The 16,696-nt window shown below is 38.0% G+C and overlaps 1 protein-coding gene across 1 annotated transcript in view; it reads left to right on the top strand.

The window, feature by feature from the left end:
- The window catches only part of Unc5c (unc-5 netrin receptor C), a 258,667-nt gene that overhangs the window by 181,877 nt on the left and 60,094 nt on the right, over positions 1-16,696 (top strand). Inside the window, exons 5-7 of the mRNA XM_013517438.1 lie at positions 2,807-2,987; positions 7,548-7,715; positions 10,329-10,493. Of these exons, the coding sequence (XP_013372892.1) occupies positions 2,807-2,987; positions 7,548-7,715; positions 10,329-10,493 (514 nt within the window). The remainder of the gene's footprint in view (positions 1-2,806; positions 2,988-7,547; positions 7,716-10,328; positions 10,494-16,696) is intronic.

Genomic DNA, 16,696 nt, shown 5'->3' with positions numbered 1-16,696 from the left:
AAAAAAAAAAAAAAAAAAAAAAAGTACAAATTAAAAAGGAAGAACCAAAAACACTCAACCCTGAGCCCCAGGCCAGGTAAACGAATCATCTACCACTTGAGGGGCACTCCAGAAAACATTCTGGCATTAAAGAGAGCTGGGTTTACATAGGGAAGAGGTGCAGTAAAAAGTCTAAAAAGAGGTTCAAATCCAGAGGACTCTACTGGATTCCCAGCCAGACGCAGCAGTGAGTTGGGCAGCTCAGCCAGAGCTCAAGCATGGCAGCTAGGGGCAGCCTGCAGTCCTGACTTAGGCTCCCCAGAGGGCAGGGGTCAGGGCCGAGGGCTCCAGCCAGGGGCCAGTGTGGGGTACAAGAACAAGGAAACGGGAGATCTTGGCAGAAGCTGGGGGTCTCCCCTCTTCCCTTTTAACCATTTTCTCATGTTAGAATCCTTTCTGTCTCCCGCCAGAGGCACACAGGCCAACCAAAAGTGGAAAACAGACAAAACAGAGTTGTGGTTAAAGCAGCCATTAGGGGACCAGGGCAATGTCCCCTATGGTACTACGGTGACTGCCCAGGGTTCTGGAGGCCCAGGCCACAGTGCTGCCCCAATGCTAGTGAGAGTCATCTCAGTAAAGTGCACCATTGCGTACAAAAATGTAAGGATCCTATGTGCAGCAGTCAGATTTTGTCCAACATGCACATTGAACTCTTTCTCCCATGTAATAAACTCTTCAAATAAACAAGTGCTTGGTAATGTCCCTCAAGATCTCTTTATGTCAATTGTGATGAGGATTACATCAGAGTTGTTAAACTAATATCAGTTACAGAGAAAACATTTTGAGCAGCCATGATTTAAGTAAGATTTTCTAGAAGCCAATCATGAGCTGAGCTTTGAATGCAATAGTCTTTTAAGGAAGTGTTTCCAGAGTAGCAGTCATAGTGTAAATTCAGGCAAAGCTTCAAGGACATAGCCTCAGCCTGGCCCCCCAGGGAGCTCTAAAGAGTTACAACCCAGGTTCTGACCCAAGTGGACACAAGTATATTTGTGCATCCATTTTGGTCAGTGGCTTAATAGAGGAGTTACAGGGGGCATGGTGAACTGCTTGGTATTTCCAGGATGAGAGAACCCAGGAATCTGAATGTTGGCTCTAAAGAAGAATAGCAGGTATCAATATTTGACAGACAAGCATGCTGAGCATCCCCAAAATAGAAGGGATCTAACCCCAACTGACAGGAGCTCAGTGTTGCCTTCTATATGTGGAAAGCTGTCTTTAGGATGGCATCATACATAACCTAGGTAAAGATTCAATTAGAGGAATACAAATGTCAAGTTTCAGTTATTGTCAAGGTTTCTGGTGGTGTGCCTCTTGCTTCCTTCCGCTGTGCACTTTTAGCAAGGTCATATTATCACCCTCAGGGCCAAACTTGGAGAGAATCCAGGTCAAGGGAATGTATAGTTGATATTTGAAAATAAAGTGCATCTTTTAAAAATCCATTCTCTTTCTCAGTGCCGTGAGCACAAATATCAAGAATGTTTATTTTTAAGTTAACATCATTACAAACAGTGGCTTTAATCTATCTCCCAATCCCTTTCTGTATTTTAGGATTGTAGTTGGGTTTTTTTTCCCCTTTAAACATTGGCTTCTCTTCAAAGGATTAGAGGAGCATTATTTGAGAATCTCTGCATTAGACAAAATTTAGAACCGTACTGTGTCAAGCCCACTGACAGATTTAGAGATTAATTTCTAGACCTCTTGCAGTGCTGGAGAAGCTCTTTAAGATTTTGAAAATGGCAACAATATTGACTCCCTACCACTAAAGGTTACTTGTATCCATAGCCACTCTAATGCAAAAGGAAAGTTTAAGTGTGGTAAATATCAATGTTGTTTTGCTTTATGGGGAAAAAAATCTGTGCTTGGGAAGAAAGAAAGAAAAACTTTGTATAAAAAAATGTAGCTTACCTTCCAGAAGGACAGCTTGTACAGATATATTTCCCTCCTTTTACTTAGCAAAGATAATACCATTGTTGCTAAATTGATATCATTTGCATAAAAAACCAATAGTTCGATAGTTTTGAACAGTTGTGTCCTAGGTCATGTTCCCCAAAGCAAACCAGGAGGCAAAGTTTTGAAGTTAGAGATGGGGGCTGACTGTACGTTGAGGGAGAGTGAAGGAGATTTGAGTATGATTTACATACTGTTTAGATTATATTGAGGCTTGGTAGAAAACCTTTTTTTCCCCAAATATTTTGGCTAAGATGCATCTCCAGATATGCGGTTTGCTTCATTTTAAAGCCTGTGCATTTTCAAGAAAATTTAATCCATATGTTGCAGGGAGGTGACATGTAAATCATAATCATCCAAATGTTATTTTATTAGAGCTACATGATGTCTAAAATGCCTTTAGAGCTTTTTTAATAGGCCTTATATCCTTTTCTGAAAAGCAGCAGGTAAGTTGCCAAGAGTAAACAAATCAAATAGCAGAAGATTTGAGTTCGGTTTGAAATGCTTAGCCCATTATTTTTGATTGGGTTCTGAACTTGGAAGTGCATATTCCCTGTTCCTGCCTGGAGGGCAAAGTGAAAACAATTTCAACACTGTATTTCCCAATTGGTTCATTGACATTTGAGAATAATGCAGTGCAGACAGAGTCAGCATGCTTGGCAGGTGAGTGATACTTCGCATGACCTCAGAAAGTTACTTCCCCGCTTTGCAGAAGTTCCTAGCGTGGATAATGTTGTATGGATTCCACATCACAAGTTAGACAAGTAGCCATCGAGGGACACATACTGGGAACTTACCTATGTTTCTTGGGCATTTTTAGGTAGAATGGCTGAAAAATGAAGACATAATTGATCCTGTTGAAGATCGGAATTTTTATATCACTATCGACCACAACCTCATCATAAAGCAAGCCCGTCTCTCTGATACGGCAAATTACACCTGTGTCGCCAAAAACATCGTTGCCAAGAGGAGAAGCACAACGGCCACTGTCATCGTCTATGGTGAGTGCGCTTGGGGTCTCGGTTTGGCTCTCATCACACTTCGTGTCCTCTTGGTTTAAGCTTCGGTGTCGAGTTAATTTTAGAATTTCATGTTACAGGCCCCTTTGCAAAGCGTGTTACTGCTGCTTCCAGTGTTCCCTGGAGTCAGTGAGAACACTTATGACAAAGGTTGCAATTTTTTGCATGAAATTCATATACATTACCTAGAAAAATTCATGGAATAGGAATTTGAAGAGAAAAAAAAATTTTTAACGTTCCATGGTTTGTGGCATTCCATAAGTGGAACACTGGGCATTGCTGGTGTAGCTGCATCCCTGCTCCACCTAAGAAAGACCCGGCTTAGAAATTGCTAGCCCTCTGTCCCTCAGGACAGGAAAGCAGAGGTGGCCTCCTGAGGGCTTGCTGCTCCCCGAAGCCCTCACCTCTGCTCTGCATCTCCAAGGCCCAAGGTGAGGGCTCCAGAGACACACATGCTCCAAGCAGCCTGCCGATGCTTCTTTAGACGGAGCTTCAGTCCAGTGGTGGTATGACCTCTGGAGATCTGGAGCTGCCTGTTCCCCACACACTGGAGCGACTTGGCCTCATAGAATGTGCTGCGCACCCTCCATTGGAGGTGTTCAGAGCTGCTGGAAGGGTGTCTGCTGTCATGTGACTCCTGTCTTCACTGCATAGCAGAGTTTTTGTGTCTAAGGGCATTCCCAGGAGGGTTCTTCCCACTGTCCTTTCTCCTCTGTCTCATCTCCAAAGCTGTCGTTTCTGCTCAAATGCCAACGAATTTCCTGTTGAGGGACCTGAATGCTTTTATCTCCCTGTGCAGGTTAACATGCAGTGTTCTCATCATTTAAAGATGGTTTTTCTCCTTGCCTAACTTTACGCTCCTTTTTAGATGGAGACACAGGGCTGTGTACTTATATATTTATCACAATGTTAGATGAATGCAATACTACAGGTCTTTACATTATTGATGACTAATAGTCACAGAGAAAAGTGTATGACCCTAGAAGGGCTACGAGGTGTGTGCCCCCTCTAGAACAACAGGTCCAGGCCTCACTGTCGCGAAGGATACAGTGGTCCCTTACAGCCCTGCTTGTTGGGAAGCAGAGCCCACAGGTCTTGAGGTCTGGTGGGCTGAGAAGGAGGGACGGCCACTGTTGACTGTCTGGTTCTAGTTTCTTATTGTGGGTCAGATGGAAAGAGTTAAGAATAACGGCACCCCAAAATATGCTGCTCTGGCTTATTGACCTATTTTTTTATTTACATCACTTGAAAAGCAGCATATACAAGATCACTCTGAACTTTTTTCTTTTTCTTAAAAGCAAAACACTAAGATCCTCATGTGAAAGATGCCTCCCATATGCTAGAAGGAAAATAGTATTCTTATCATCAAAGAAGGGAAGCTGAGGCCAATAGGATCCTGTATAGATCTTATTAAAATTTATCTTTCAGTCTCATCACATAATATAGTTACATTCTCAAAATGTACACTTCGGGTCCAATTCAGCATGAAAGTGTTAAGTCCAAATGCCATCTTTAGATCACTGTTTCTTTATGAAGATCCCCAAGCCATGTAAAACTTGTATTAAATAAAGATGAATGCTTTTTTCCTGTACATCTCTTTTATGCTAGTTTAATTTTCAGGTCAAGCTGATAAAACTCTGGGAATGTACAAACTAAAATCTTGTCTTTCCTGCAGTAACACCCCAGTGAATGTGTGCTTATGATGTAAGGAGTTGTGAGGACAGAAACCAGTATGATGTTCTGAAGCTGAATATAGTGGTGTTTTAAAACTGCCGTTTTAATTACAGGCCAGATGCATACATTCTTTCTAATCCCATGATTACTGTGATATTTAATTTCCTAGCCCAGATAATGGCTATGTTGAATTGTAAGCAGTTGTGCATCTTCAATCACAATAAAATGTTTCCTACTTTTTATCTTTGTCTAAACTCCCTGAAAGACTTGATTAATGGTATTTGAAATGCAAAGTAGAAATGGGTCCCCATCACTGTGTGTCCCAATCATAAATAACTAATGAGGACAGACTATATATAGATGTGTTATATAGATATTTAATATACATGCAAATCTCTTTCTAAGTATAGCATGCTTTCAATATCCACAAGTGGAGAGAGTGCATTGTCTTTAGGAAAGAGCAAACACAAGGAACTGAAGCCCTCAGAGCTAAGGGCTCTCGGACTAGGTGTTCCCCAATCTGACCTTACAAAGCCAAGGTTCTCTGAGCACTTGTCATCTTTTCTGGAAACAAAGGGATACGCTTGGGTTCTGCAGAGATGTTTCTGTCTCTAAAAGTTTCTGGTTACTTACTTTTCATTCAAGTTTAGCAGAGCAGTATGTTGATCCTATTGTGGTAAACATGCTTGTCTAATTGAGTCTCCCCCAGAGGCCGGATGCAGAGACAAGTTTATCAGCCGGCACTGGGGCCCAGTACATGACCAAGCATAGACCACAAAGGGCAGGAGGGGAGAATAGTTATATACTTCTAGTTCCAGGTCTAGAGGGGTGATTAGGTTTTTTTCTGTTATGATTTAGTGCAGCTACAGAAATACTTCTACAAAGCATGGGCTTAGCTTGTGACAGAAGAACAAAGGTGTTTGACATTTTACCTTAGGGAACAGGTGGTCTTATGACAAAGAATGGGGTAGTATTGGGTTGAGTAACTATAACAACATTTATAAGAAACAAACTTGAGGAAACAGAAATTTAGGCTTTAAAATGGCACTAGAGTACAAAATGGAGTACACTCAGTTCCCTTTCCCATATCACTATAACCCCAAAATATCAACTTGACACTATGCTAGCAGGAAGTTCATACTGACAGTCCCATGACATTTTAAATCCTATGCAGTTAGACAGGTTAAGTTGCTTTATAGAACACTAACTGAAACCATCCGTATCAGCCATCTGCTTGTGCTTTTTGTGGTTTTATAAAATAAGTTGTCTGCAGCTCCTAGGTTGGCCTTACCTGAATACCGTACAAAACCATACATCCAGCCAGCATGTCTTATTTTGAGTCTGTTTTATATATATTCTTTGTTAATATCATTTTAGCCTACAAATGTGCATCTACTAGAGAAAATTTGTAAGTATAGAAAAAACTTAAGAAAACATCTGCAAGTATAATCCTATCTAAAGATAATATTTTAAAATTATAACAGATATTTTCTATGAATAGACAGGATTTGAAAAAATTATATATTTTTACTTAAAATATAACATGGAAATATTTATGTGTTATTAAATAGCATTCTGTAGTATCAATTTCAGTGGCTGCTTTAAAGAAGTCCATCATGTAAACTTACATGGTTTCCTATTTTTGAACATTACAGATGTTCTAACTACTTATCTTTATGTTAAAAAAAACTGATGTGGAAAATGTCTTTGTCTATATGAATATATTCCCTACTGGGTGGGTTTCTGGAAAGAATGATGTTGGGTAAATTGTATGCACATATGAGGTTTGTGCTACTTCAGGGGCTGACACTGTTTACTATTGGGAGGTAAATGCTTCTACTAATTGTATCATCTTTTAACTACTAGCAAATAACTTTTGTTAGAAATTACTTCATTGCAAAAAAAAAAAAAAAAAGGAAATTATTTCGTTGCAGTAACTGCATAGACTCACACTACTGAATTACTTTAAAAAAAAATCAGAGCATTTTGTAGAGGGAGCTCCCTGGAGATGAAACCACCAGTAGTGTTAGGGTATAGGTTTTTAATCACATGTACACTGACAGCTCCATCAAACATCATAATTAGACTTTGCACACAAAGTAGGTGTCCATTTCAGTGACCTCAACTAATTGCCAAGTCAATCAAATTACTAGTCAATTTGTTTACAGCTTCAACACTATGAGACTTTGTTTTTTTTTTTTATTTTAAAGATAAAAGGAGGGAAACATTAACAGACATACAACATTTTACAACATATCACAAGCACAATACAGACAATACAGATTTACAAACAAAGTGGTAGGGAATTAACAATGGTGGTTGTATTACATATTGATATCTTCAAAGTGGCTTCTCAGACTTTGTTTTTTAACTGGGTTCACGCATTCGTTTTTGAAACAAAGAGTCCTTAAAAGTTTATAAAGTTCGTATGTGTTACAGAAAATAATCAAGCATCATTTTTAAGAAGGCTAAGAGATTTTTTGTCCCAAGCTACAGGTCCACTTTTAGCTTTGGCTTAAGGATGTAAACATTCACTATTTGAGTAAGCTGTCAAAGTAATTTTTAGAGCTTGACTAGGTAAAGGGCTATATATTTTTAAACAATATTAGCCAACAAAAGAAATGCAGCCTTATTTACTGTTCTGAGTGAGTAAATCTTAGTCAACAATTTTATTTATTTCTGTGTTCATATTCTTCAGCTATATAACAAAACTTGAAAACGATGCCCATGATCTGTTCTAGCTTTGACATTTTAGGCTTTTCAGTGTTCGCCTGTGAGATGACCCTTCGTTTATGTGTTGTATAGTTGGCATATCTGGGTATGTGTGCAAATTGTTTAATCCACTCTGTATGGCTCACCTCGTTTCAGTCAATGGTGGCTGGTCCACCTGGACAGAGTGGTCCGTGTGCAACAGCCGCTGCGGACGAGGGTTTCAGAAACGCACAAGGACCTGCACCAACCCAGCCCCACTCAATGGTGGTGCCTTCTGCGAAGGGCAAAGCGTACAGAAGATAGTCTGTACCACACTGTGCCCAGGTAAGCAATCCAGGCCCTCTCCTCCCTATGTTTCCCACCACTCTAGAATAGCTTCAGAAGTGGATCAGAGGCCGGACCCTTGACTTAAAGGTGTGATAAACAGTATTTCGACCCATTCTGCATTCATTGTTTACATTGCTGGAATACCAATTTCTCCAAAAGAGTACTTGACTGTGGTACCCAAACATGCAAAATAATGCAAAACAATAGCTAAATACTCATGAACATAATCCCCCTGCCCTATTCAATGGAACCGCTAAGCCAAGATTGTAGATTCTATAATTCAAAGGACTTGCACAGCATAGAAAACTATACATTTAGCAGTAACACGTGGTCTTCAGAAAACCATGGGAATTAACTGGAAATGAAATTTAGAAAATGTTTTATACTGAAATATTTGATATGTAGCGTTAGTTTCTGGGCAAGGGCAAATAAAACATTTGGAATGAATTAAAAGGAAGGCAAAGCATTGTGACACATGGGATAATGGATTTTGAAAATACAATGCATTCAGCTCTTTATTATCTGTGCATGTTGGTCATCTATTTTGTGAGTTATTTGCCATAGTACCTGTAGCGAGATTGCATTCCTATACCCCTAGGCATCTTTCTCTACTATTTCATATTGCTACCCACTCCCGTTCCCAAGTAAACTGAAATTAATATTTGCCAAAACCTACTAAAATGTGTAGTTATGTAAATATCCCAAAGTTAAGTTAAACTTATTTTGAAATAACTTACAAATTTAGTGTGCTCCCTGAGTAGGTATTATATTGTCAGTTTTGTTGCTGAAATATACAGACTCTTTACTTCTCCTTATTTTGCCAAATTTTGTCCCCTTTGACCTTTAATAAAATCTTTATCAGAAATAGATTGAAGAAATCAACGAGATAGAAAAATATAATCTGCATGCTACATTCCCAAGTGTGATATCCAAGTATGAAAATAGTCTCTCACACTGAACTCTTTCAGAGCTTTTATTTATGGAACAAATTTGGATACTTGGTCTTGGAATTTGAGATTTTTATCCTATACTATCCTATATTTTATCTAAATCTCACTTCCACAATTAAAATGCATTGATTAATTTGAATTGAAATATAAGCATGTGCTTGTGTGTGTGTGTGTGTGTGTGTGTACATGCGCGCACCTGAGTATTTCAGTATCCTGGGGGTGAAAGCAAAGATACTAGCTCAGAATCTAGTTCAAAGCAAATATTTTTGCTCCAGATACTTGGGAGTTGTTTGTACAGCAAGCTCTGCATGATGGAAATATGAATACTTTCATTTTTCATATACACATTTATATTTTCATGCATATTATATATGATATATTCACATAGTAGTTAGGCTATAAAAACATGTAGATTTCCCAGTTACATAAACTACTGCAATTTAGTCACTTTTATCAATAAGCATGTTTTAGAGGTTTAAATTCTTAATAAATTATATTTGGCATTATTTTACATGGAATTTAATTATAATAATGTGTTTCAGTGAAGTAAATATTTTTTAAACTTAGTCAACATTTCTATCCTGTTTCTGTGAAAAACTTTAAAAAATGTATCTCAAAATGTGACAGTGAAATTTATTGTATTTGTTTTCCAAATTGGGATTTAAGTTAGTATTTTTGAAATATAGATATCTCATTATTATTGAAAGTACTCACAAGTCAGCCACAGAAATAAGAAGAAAGTAACTCAATTCTAAATAAATGGCTGGAAAAATTAGGAACTTGACTAAATACTATTTTTAGAAATATATTTGGATATATCATCACATAATGGAATGGAGTCACAAAATAATAAATAGAAAGTAATATGATCATGTTCAGAGGAGATATGGCAGAAGGTGTCAGCAGAATCAAGCAATCTGTATGTTAACAATGAAAGGTATGTAAATGAGGCACACAAGCTTAAATATCACATAACTTCTCACATGAGAAACTCAGTGTAAATACTAATTTACAAAACAAAATGAAGGGGAGACAGGAGAGAGACAGATTTTTTTACAGATGAGAAGGAGATCTAGAGATGGAGAGAGAAGAAAAGAAAGGAGGGGAAGGGAAAGGAAAATTAAATAAGTCCGTGTACCTACACCCTAAAATGAGTGTAGCATCACGTGCTGCAGACATGTTGTACTATAAAGAGGACCTGAGACAAGTGGAAGGGATGGGAGACGAGAGCTCAGCAGAGAGCCAGGGAGAGGAGACGAAGCTGAGTGGATTTCTGCCCCACAGTGCCAATCTTTTCTCCCAACCCCTGTATGAATTGACTTCCCTGTCCACAAGAAACTAAGTGGGAAGGACTCTTGGATCCACAGAGACCCTTCCCATTTTCAATACAAAATGGAGAAGTTTCCTTGGAAAGGAAAAGGGGCACCGCCATGACCTAGTTGTGCACAGATCCTGGGACCAACTTTGGTTCCCGTGGCCCGGAGGTCTGTCTTGCTTCTCAGTGAGGGAGCTGCGACCCATGTCCTGGGGTGGAAGTGACAGAGGCTTCTGGCCGGGCCTTCTCCCACGGTTTGCACTGTTGTCTTGTACTTAAGTTCTGCAACCTTCACCTGCATGTGGCTGCCTCCCCTCTGACTGACGCTGGCTTTTCTCATGGCAGTGGACGGCAGGTGGACCTCGTGGAGCAAGTGGTCCACCTGTGGGACAGAGTGCACCCACTGGCGCCGGAGGGAGTGCACAGCGCCGGCCCCCAAAAATGGTGGCAAGGACTGTGAAGGGCTGGTCCTGCAATCCAAGAACTGCACCGATGGCCTCTGCATGCAGAGTAAGTCCTGTGAGCAACCGCAAACATGACACGGAGGGGCCTGAGGGTGAGCTATTCGGATGTCTTGGAAGGAAGTATTAGAAATTAAGGACTATTTGAGCAATAGTAAAACTGTGATAATGTAGCAATGTCCTAGCTTTCTCTCATAGCTGGAGAAAACTAATCTTCCAGGAAACAATGAATAATAACTATGTCCAGCTAACAAATGACAAGCAGTATGGCTTTCCTCTGAGTAAGCAGTGAGTTAGTCATTCTCTCCAGACCACGGAACTACCACTTGATTTTATTAGTGTGTAGCAAAGGGCATCCTAAACCCCTCAAGGGGTCAAAATATGACTTCCAAAAAGTGAGCTCTTATTTCATAATTCACTCCTGGCACCAAGCCGTGTTGTAAAACATACAAGGATGGCACATGCTTCTGCAGGTTTATACCTTACTAATTTACACTAATGATTTAGTAAGCACATCTTCACAGCCCTTGAGAGTGGTGGGTCTTTGTTACTAGTTATAATGTGGGTATGATTTAGTTAACTTACACAAATCTTACTTAAAGTTTTAAAATAAGTGCAAGAGATTAACTCAGGTATGCAATAGATGCTATAAACTAAGTTGTCTCTGATTTTTGTATCTTTGTTAAATTCCATTTTCCTAATAAGAAAGTTATTTGATTTTTATAATTGCAAACTTTTCCCCTTTTTTGAGGATCCTTTACATGTTCACAGTTTATCCTCTCTTCTCATGACCACGAATTAAGATGATAAGAACTGCTCTGAAATCACACCTGTGCAGGTCGAGGGAGCAAGTAGCATATCACATTTGGGTCTGACCTTCTAGTGGCCAAATGTTGGCAGTTTTTATAACCTGTTACAAATTGCCTGCAGAATACCAGCCACCAAATGTGTTTGTATAGGGTTTTAGTATTTGATATTTAAGAAAAAAGTATTTTGTTGTCACTACATATGCAAAATTCTGTTTACCAGAGCCTATACACACAAGGACCTTTAAAAAAAATCTTACTTAAAATGCAAATAAATAACGATGTTGCTCACAGAGAATAACTATCTGATAGGTCTCTTATTTTTATGTTTCCCACACACTGCTTTCTTTGAAAGCAGGATGCTGCTGACAGCAGCATGCAGCTTCTGATTATGATTGGGGACGGCTACTGTGTGTCATACTAAGTTGGTACCAGAAGTGCAAGAATGAAAAGAATACAGCTATTTGCTAACCGTTTATCCAGAGATACAGGGATTGTTTCCCTAGGCAGGAGTTTGAATTGAAGATTAAAATAACAGCATAACAGGCACAAGTCATTTTTTCTCAACAGTTTCTCATTTAGTATTTTTCCTTTTCTATAGAACATAGTGATTTATGTGATTGAAAAGTAGCAATGTTTGGAATTTTCTCTCTCTTTTATGCCATCTTCCTCTCTCAGTATAATAGTTCAACCTTGGATAATTTAATATGCATTCTTTCTAGTGTGCATATTAAAAAATTCTAAGAGCCAGCTATTTAATAAGGAAAACAATGCCACATGTTGGAACTCTGGATCTCTTCTTGGTTGTATATAATGACACTTTCTACATTATGGCTTTTTGTGAAATACAAACATGAACTGTTCAAACTAAGACTTGCATTACATAGAAGTCCTTGATGTCCCGATAATTTCTCCCAGCATCAGTATAGTACAATATTTCCTTGTGGATATCTGCCGGTAGGGGCAGCCTGGGAAGTGTGTACAAATAGGAAAGAAGAATGGGGCTACGAGAGAAGATTTCTGTCTGTCTGTCTGTCCATCTGTTTTATTATCTATTAAGTATTTTATTAGACTGAAACATTTTGATGTGTGGATTAAAAATATTCTGTTCAAGGGCTAGTTATTTCTACTGCTCTAATTTGCTACCTACTAAGTCAGTAAGCTGTTTCATCTATCCTCTTCTATCTGCTCAAGCCCAACAGAGGATTGTAGTCTATACTCCTATTGATTTCCTCTGTGATATAAACCACAGAGATATTGCTGTGCTGTGTAATTATAGCATTTTATAGTGAAAGCTATACTTTCTGTTTACCAGCAAGGTTGGTGCTTCTGGCAGGGTATTGCTGGCAGAGTTTTACAAAGAAATAATGTTGCATTGGTGCTTATTTTAGAAAATAAAAGGCTTTCTAAAGATGAAACTACAAAAGCTTACAAGAAAGACAAGGTCTAAATTAAGAAAAAGAATGAGAAAAAAACACAGAATGAGAAAAAAGTTGCAATTTGCATCATTTAATGTTTCTTCACTTTGGCAGAATAAGTGTCTTGAATGTATTAATAAGTAGTTCTTCAGTAATATTATAATGTTATCTCAAAGCTTATCTATTACCATTGAACCAAATATGAAATATCACCTCTGAATCCAGCCAAATTCACATATAAATAATTTTGATAGCAGTGTATATATACTGCTATGAAAGAGAAATTCAAGTTCATAATGGACGTAAATAGGATTCAGAGTCACCTAGCTCTTGTAGTACATTTTCAAAAAACTAAATTGATACTAAAGGGCAATACAGTATGAAGTCCATAGAAAATATTATTCTTAATGTTGATTGTTTTGTTAACAACAACCAAATTCAGATACATTCCTTCCTTAACCACTTACCTTAATCCAGAAACCTTTGATTCAGAGGATGTGGGGAAAATTCAGTACTTTAAAAACATACATGCAAGTGCACGTGCACACACACACACACACGGCCGGAAGTGAGCGGGGGTAGGGGGGAGACCCGCAAGTGTCAGGAGGTGCAGTTGCTGCCAGCAGAGCCCAGACATGTGAACCCAGACCTGAGGAGTTGTACTTTCTGTTTGGGCACAGAAGCTGGAGCCCTGGTTTTGGGAAACACATCGGAGACAAGGCAGCGAGAACCCTGAATGAAGTTGTAACTCATGACGGGATGTACCACTGAGAGAATCAGCCAGGACATTTTCGCCACGAGCTCTAGGGAGCTATGGGAGTATCCATGGCAGGGAAAAAGAAAATGAAGTTTTTACTTAAATAAAACCTATAGTAAAACCACAAGGCTATACCCCACTGTGGTATGAAGTTTACGATGTAGCACAGAGAGCAAAAGATGAAAGATGCATAATTAACATAATTGGTAAAACTTCTGCGGCACTAGCAGAGCAAAGGACAAACTGTTCCATAGACTGTTCCGTGCTACCTGAGCGTATTGGTCTATGATGACAAGAGCCCACTCCAGAAAATGAGCTCACAGTACACAGTTCTGGTCACCCAAGAGAGCTGTCCACCCTGAGAGACAGTTGGCAGCATAATAAGTTAGCGTTTGAATAATGTGAACTCTTATGCAAGCTGAATCAAACTACATAATAGTAAGTAAAAGTACTGTATTTTAAAAGGAATACAAACCTAATGAAAAGATAGAATATCGTAAAAGAACAGATAACTTTGGAAAAAATCAAATAGAAGGTCTAGAAATTTAAGTATGACTATTGAAATTTAAAACTTAAGACTTAAAATAAGATCTTAAAATAGCTATAGATAAGACTAAAGGAAAATTTAGTAACCTGGAATATTTATTTCATGAAACCTCCCACAACACAGGGAAGAAAGATAAAGGGGATGAGTATGTAAAAGATGTCAAGATACATAGAGGATAGGATGAAAAACTTCAACGTTTATTACTTAAGAAAGAATTTTAAAAGGTTTTCAGATAATTGAGAGAGAGGATTTAATACTCACGAATCCTTACTGAGTAGATTACCAGAATTGATTCTTTAAATAGAGAACAAAGTTAGGTATGACAGTGGGCAGAACACACCTATAGTCTCAATCTATAGTCTGTAGCACACCTATGGTCTCACCTGTAGTCTCACCAATAGTCTGTGAGGCAGGAGGGTCAATCCAGGAGTTCAAGACCAGCCAAGGCAACATAACAAAACCCTGTTTAAGTGAACAAACAAACAAAAAATGAAAAAGTCCAATCGAGGGGCAGTGGAAAATAAGGTGGAGCTATACTATAGACAGTGTTAATGTGGAACATAAAGTGTGAACCATGGTAGACTTTTCCAATTTCCATATATTGTTCTGAAAAAGAATAGTAGGCCTATTGCACTAGACTTTACTGATTCAAGTGTTCCATTAAAATGCTAAGACTGACTATGAATTTAAAACTTGACTGAATAAATTCAAAATAATATTTTAGGGCCGGAGAGAAACAAAAAAGAAAGAAAACTCGTGGTAAATGCAAACAATAAATAAAATGCTAGAAATAAACCTACATATATCAGGGACCATAAAGTAAATGAATTAACTCAAGTGTAAAGGAAATTAAAAATCATAGGAAATATATAGTTTTGTATTATTATTGTTTTTTTTATTTTAAAGAGAGTAGTAAATGAGAAATAAAGAAAGAAAGAAATAGAACAGTAGCAGCAAACATGTCACAAATGTAAACAAATCAAAGCAAGAATATTCAAAGTGATACAGAGTCTCAAGACAAAATAATACAAATCAACAGTGGTTGTTACATTACATATCCCTATCCTCAACTACATTGCTCAGATTACCCGATGTAAGAATGAAAGATTGCTCAAAGCATTATAGGGAATAAGAAAATAATTCTTTGATAAAACAATACAGATAATACAGAGTTTCACTAGACAAGATGGTAGGAGTTCACCATTGTAATTCCATTGCATATTGTTACCTTCAAATCAGTTGCTCAGACCACCACACACAAACATGCACAATCAATCAGAACATAAAAAATTGTAATCATTGACTTCATTTCAATACATGGGCAATACAGTTATCACTATTTATATATATTTTTATATTTTGCCTTCCTTCTTTCTTTTTTCTTCTTTCCCTCATCCCAGTCATTCCTTCCTTTGAGTAGTTCCTTTCCCTTTCCTGTCATCTATTGTATATTTTGAGTTTTACCTAGTTTTTCAGGTTCCTGCAGCAAGGAGACAATATGATGCTTACCCATCTGGGTCTGATTTATTTCATTTATGAGTTTAGTCTCTAGCTGCATCCATTTACTTACAAAAGCCTTGAGATTTTCTTTTATAATAGCTGAGTAATATTCCATTGTATAAAAATACCGCATCTTTTTTATCTATTCCTCAGTGGATGGGCATTTGGGTTGTTTCCAAGATTTAGGTATAACAAATGGTGCTGCTATAAACATGGGTGCACATATATTGCTGTGGTGTAATATCTTTAATTCTTCTGGGAAAATACCCAGAAGGGGAATAGCTGGGTTAAATGGGACTTCCAATCCTAGTTTTGTGAGGAATCTCCAAATTGATTTCCACAGTGGTTTTACCAGTCTACACTCCCACCAGCAGTGGAGTAGGGTTCCTTTCTCCCCACAGCCTCTCCAGCATTTGTTATTGGTTAATTTCTTGATGCTAGCCATTCTTTTTGGGGTGAGATGGAATCTCAGTGTTGTTTCAATTTGCATTTCTCAAATGACAAATGATGTTGAAGATTTTTTCATGTATTTATTTGCCATTAGTATCTCTTTATTAAAGAAGTGTGTATTCATCTCAGATGCCCATTTTTGGATTGGGTCTTTGAATTTGGGGGGGCCTGACTTTTTTTAATTCTTTATATGTCCTAGATAGAAGTCCTCTGTCTGAGAGGCAGTTGGCTAATTTTTTTTCCCAATTCGTGGGTTTTCTCTTTACTTTATTGGTAATTTCTTTCAATGTGCAAAAACTTTTCAATGAGATCCCAGTTGTTGATTCTTTGGAGTATTTCATGTGCAGTTCGTTTTTTGTTCATGAACTCTCTGACTGCTCCAATGTCAAGATTTTTACCTACTTTCTCTTCCAATGAATTTAGTGTTTCTGTTTTAATATTTAGATCTTTGATCCAAAAATCACATGATCATCTCCATCGATGCAAAAAAAGCCTTCGATAAAGTCCAACACTCAGTCATGATGAAAACCCTACAGAAAATAGGAATACATGGCCTTTACCTCAAGCTGATCAAAGCCAGCTATGATAAACCAACAGCTAACGTCATACTAAATGGTCAAAAATTGAAAGCTTTCACTTTAAAATTAGGACAAGACAAGGATGTCCACTGTCACCACTCCTATTCAATATAGTTCTGGAAATATTGGCTACAGCAATTACACAAGAGAGAGAAATAAAAGGAATAAGGATAGGAAAGGAAGAAGTGAAATTATT

Source organism: Chinchilla lanigera, unplaced genomic scaffold (genome assembly GCF_000276665.1).
Source record: "Chinchilla lanigera isolate Chin_1 unplaced genomic scaffold, ChiLan1.0 scaffold00004, whole genome shotgun sequence".
NCBI classification, from domain to species: domain Eukaryota; kingdom Metazoa; phylum Chordata; class Mammalia; order Rodentia; family Chinchillidae; genus Chinchilla; species Chinchilla lanigera.
The sequence above is the reverse complement of the archived record's forward strand: the minus strand, read 5'-3'. Positions and strand labels throughout refer to the sequence as shown.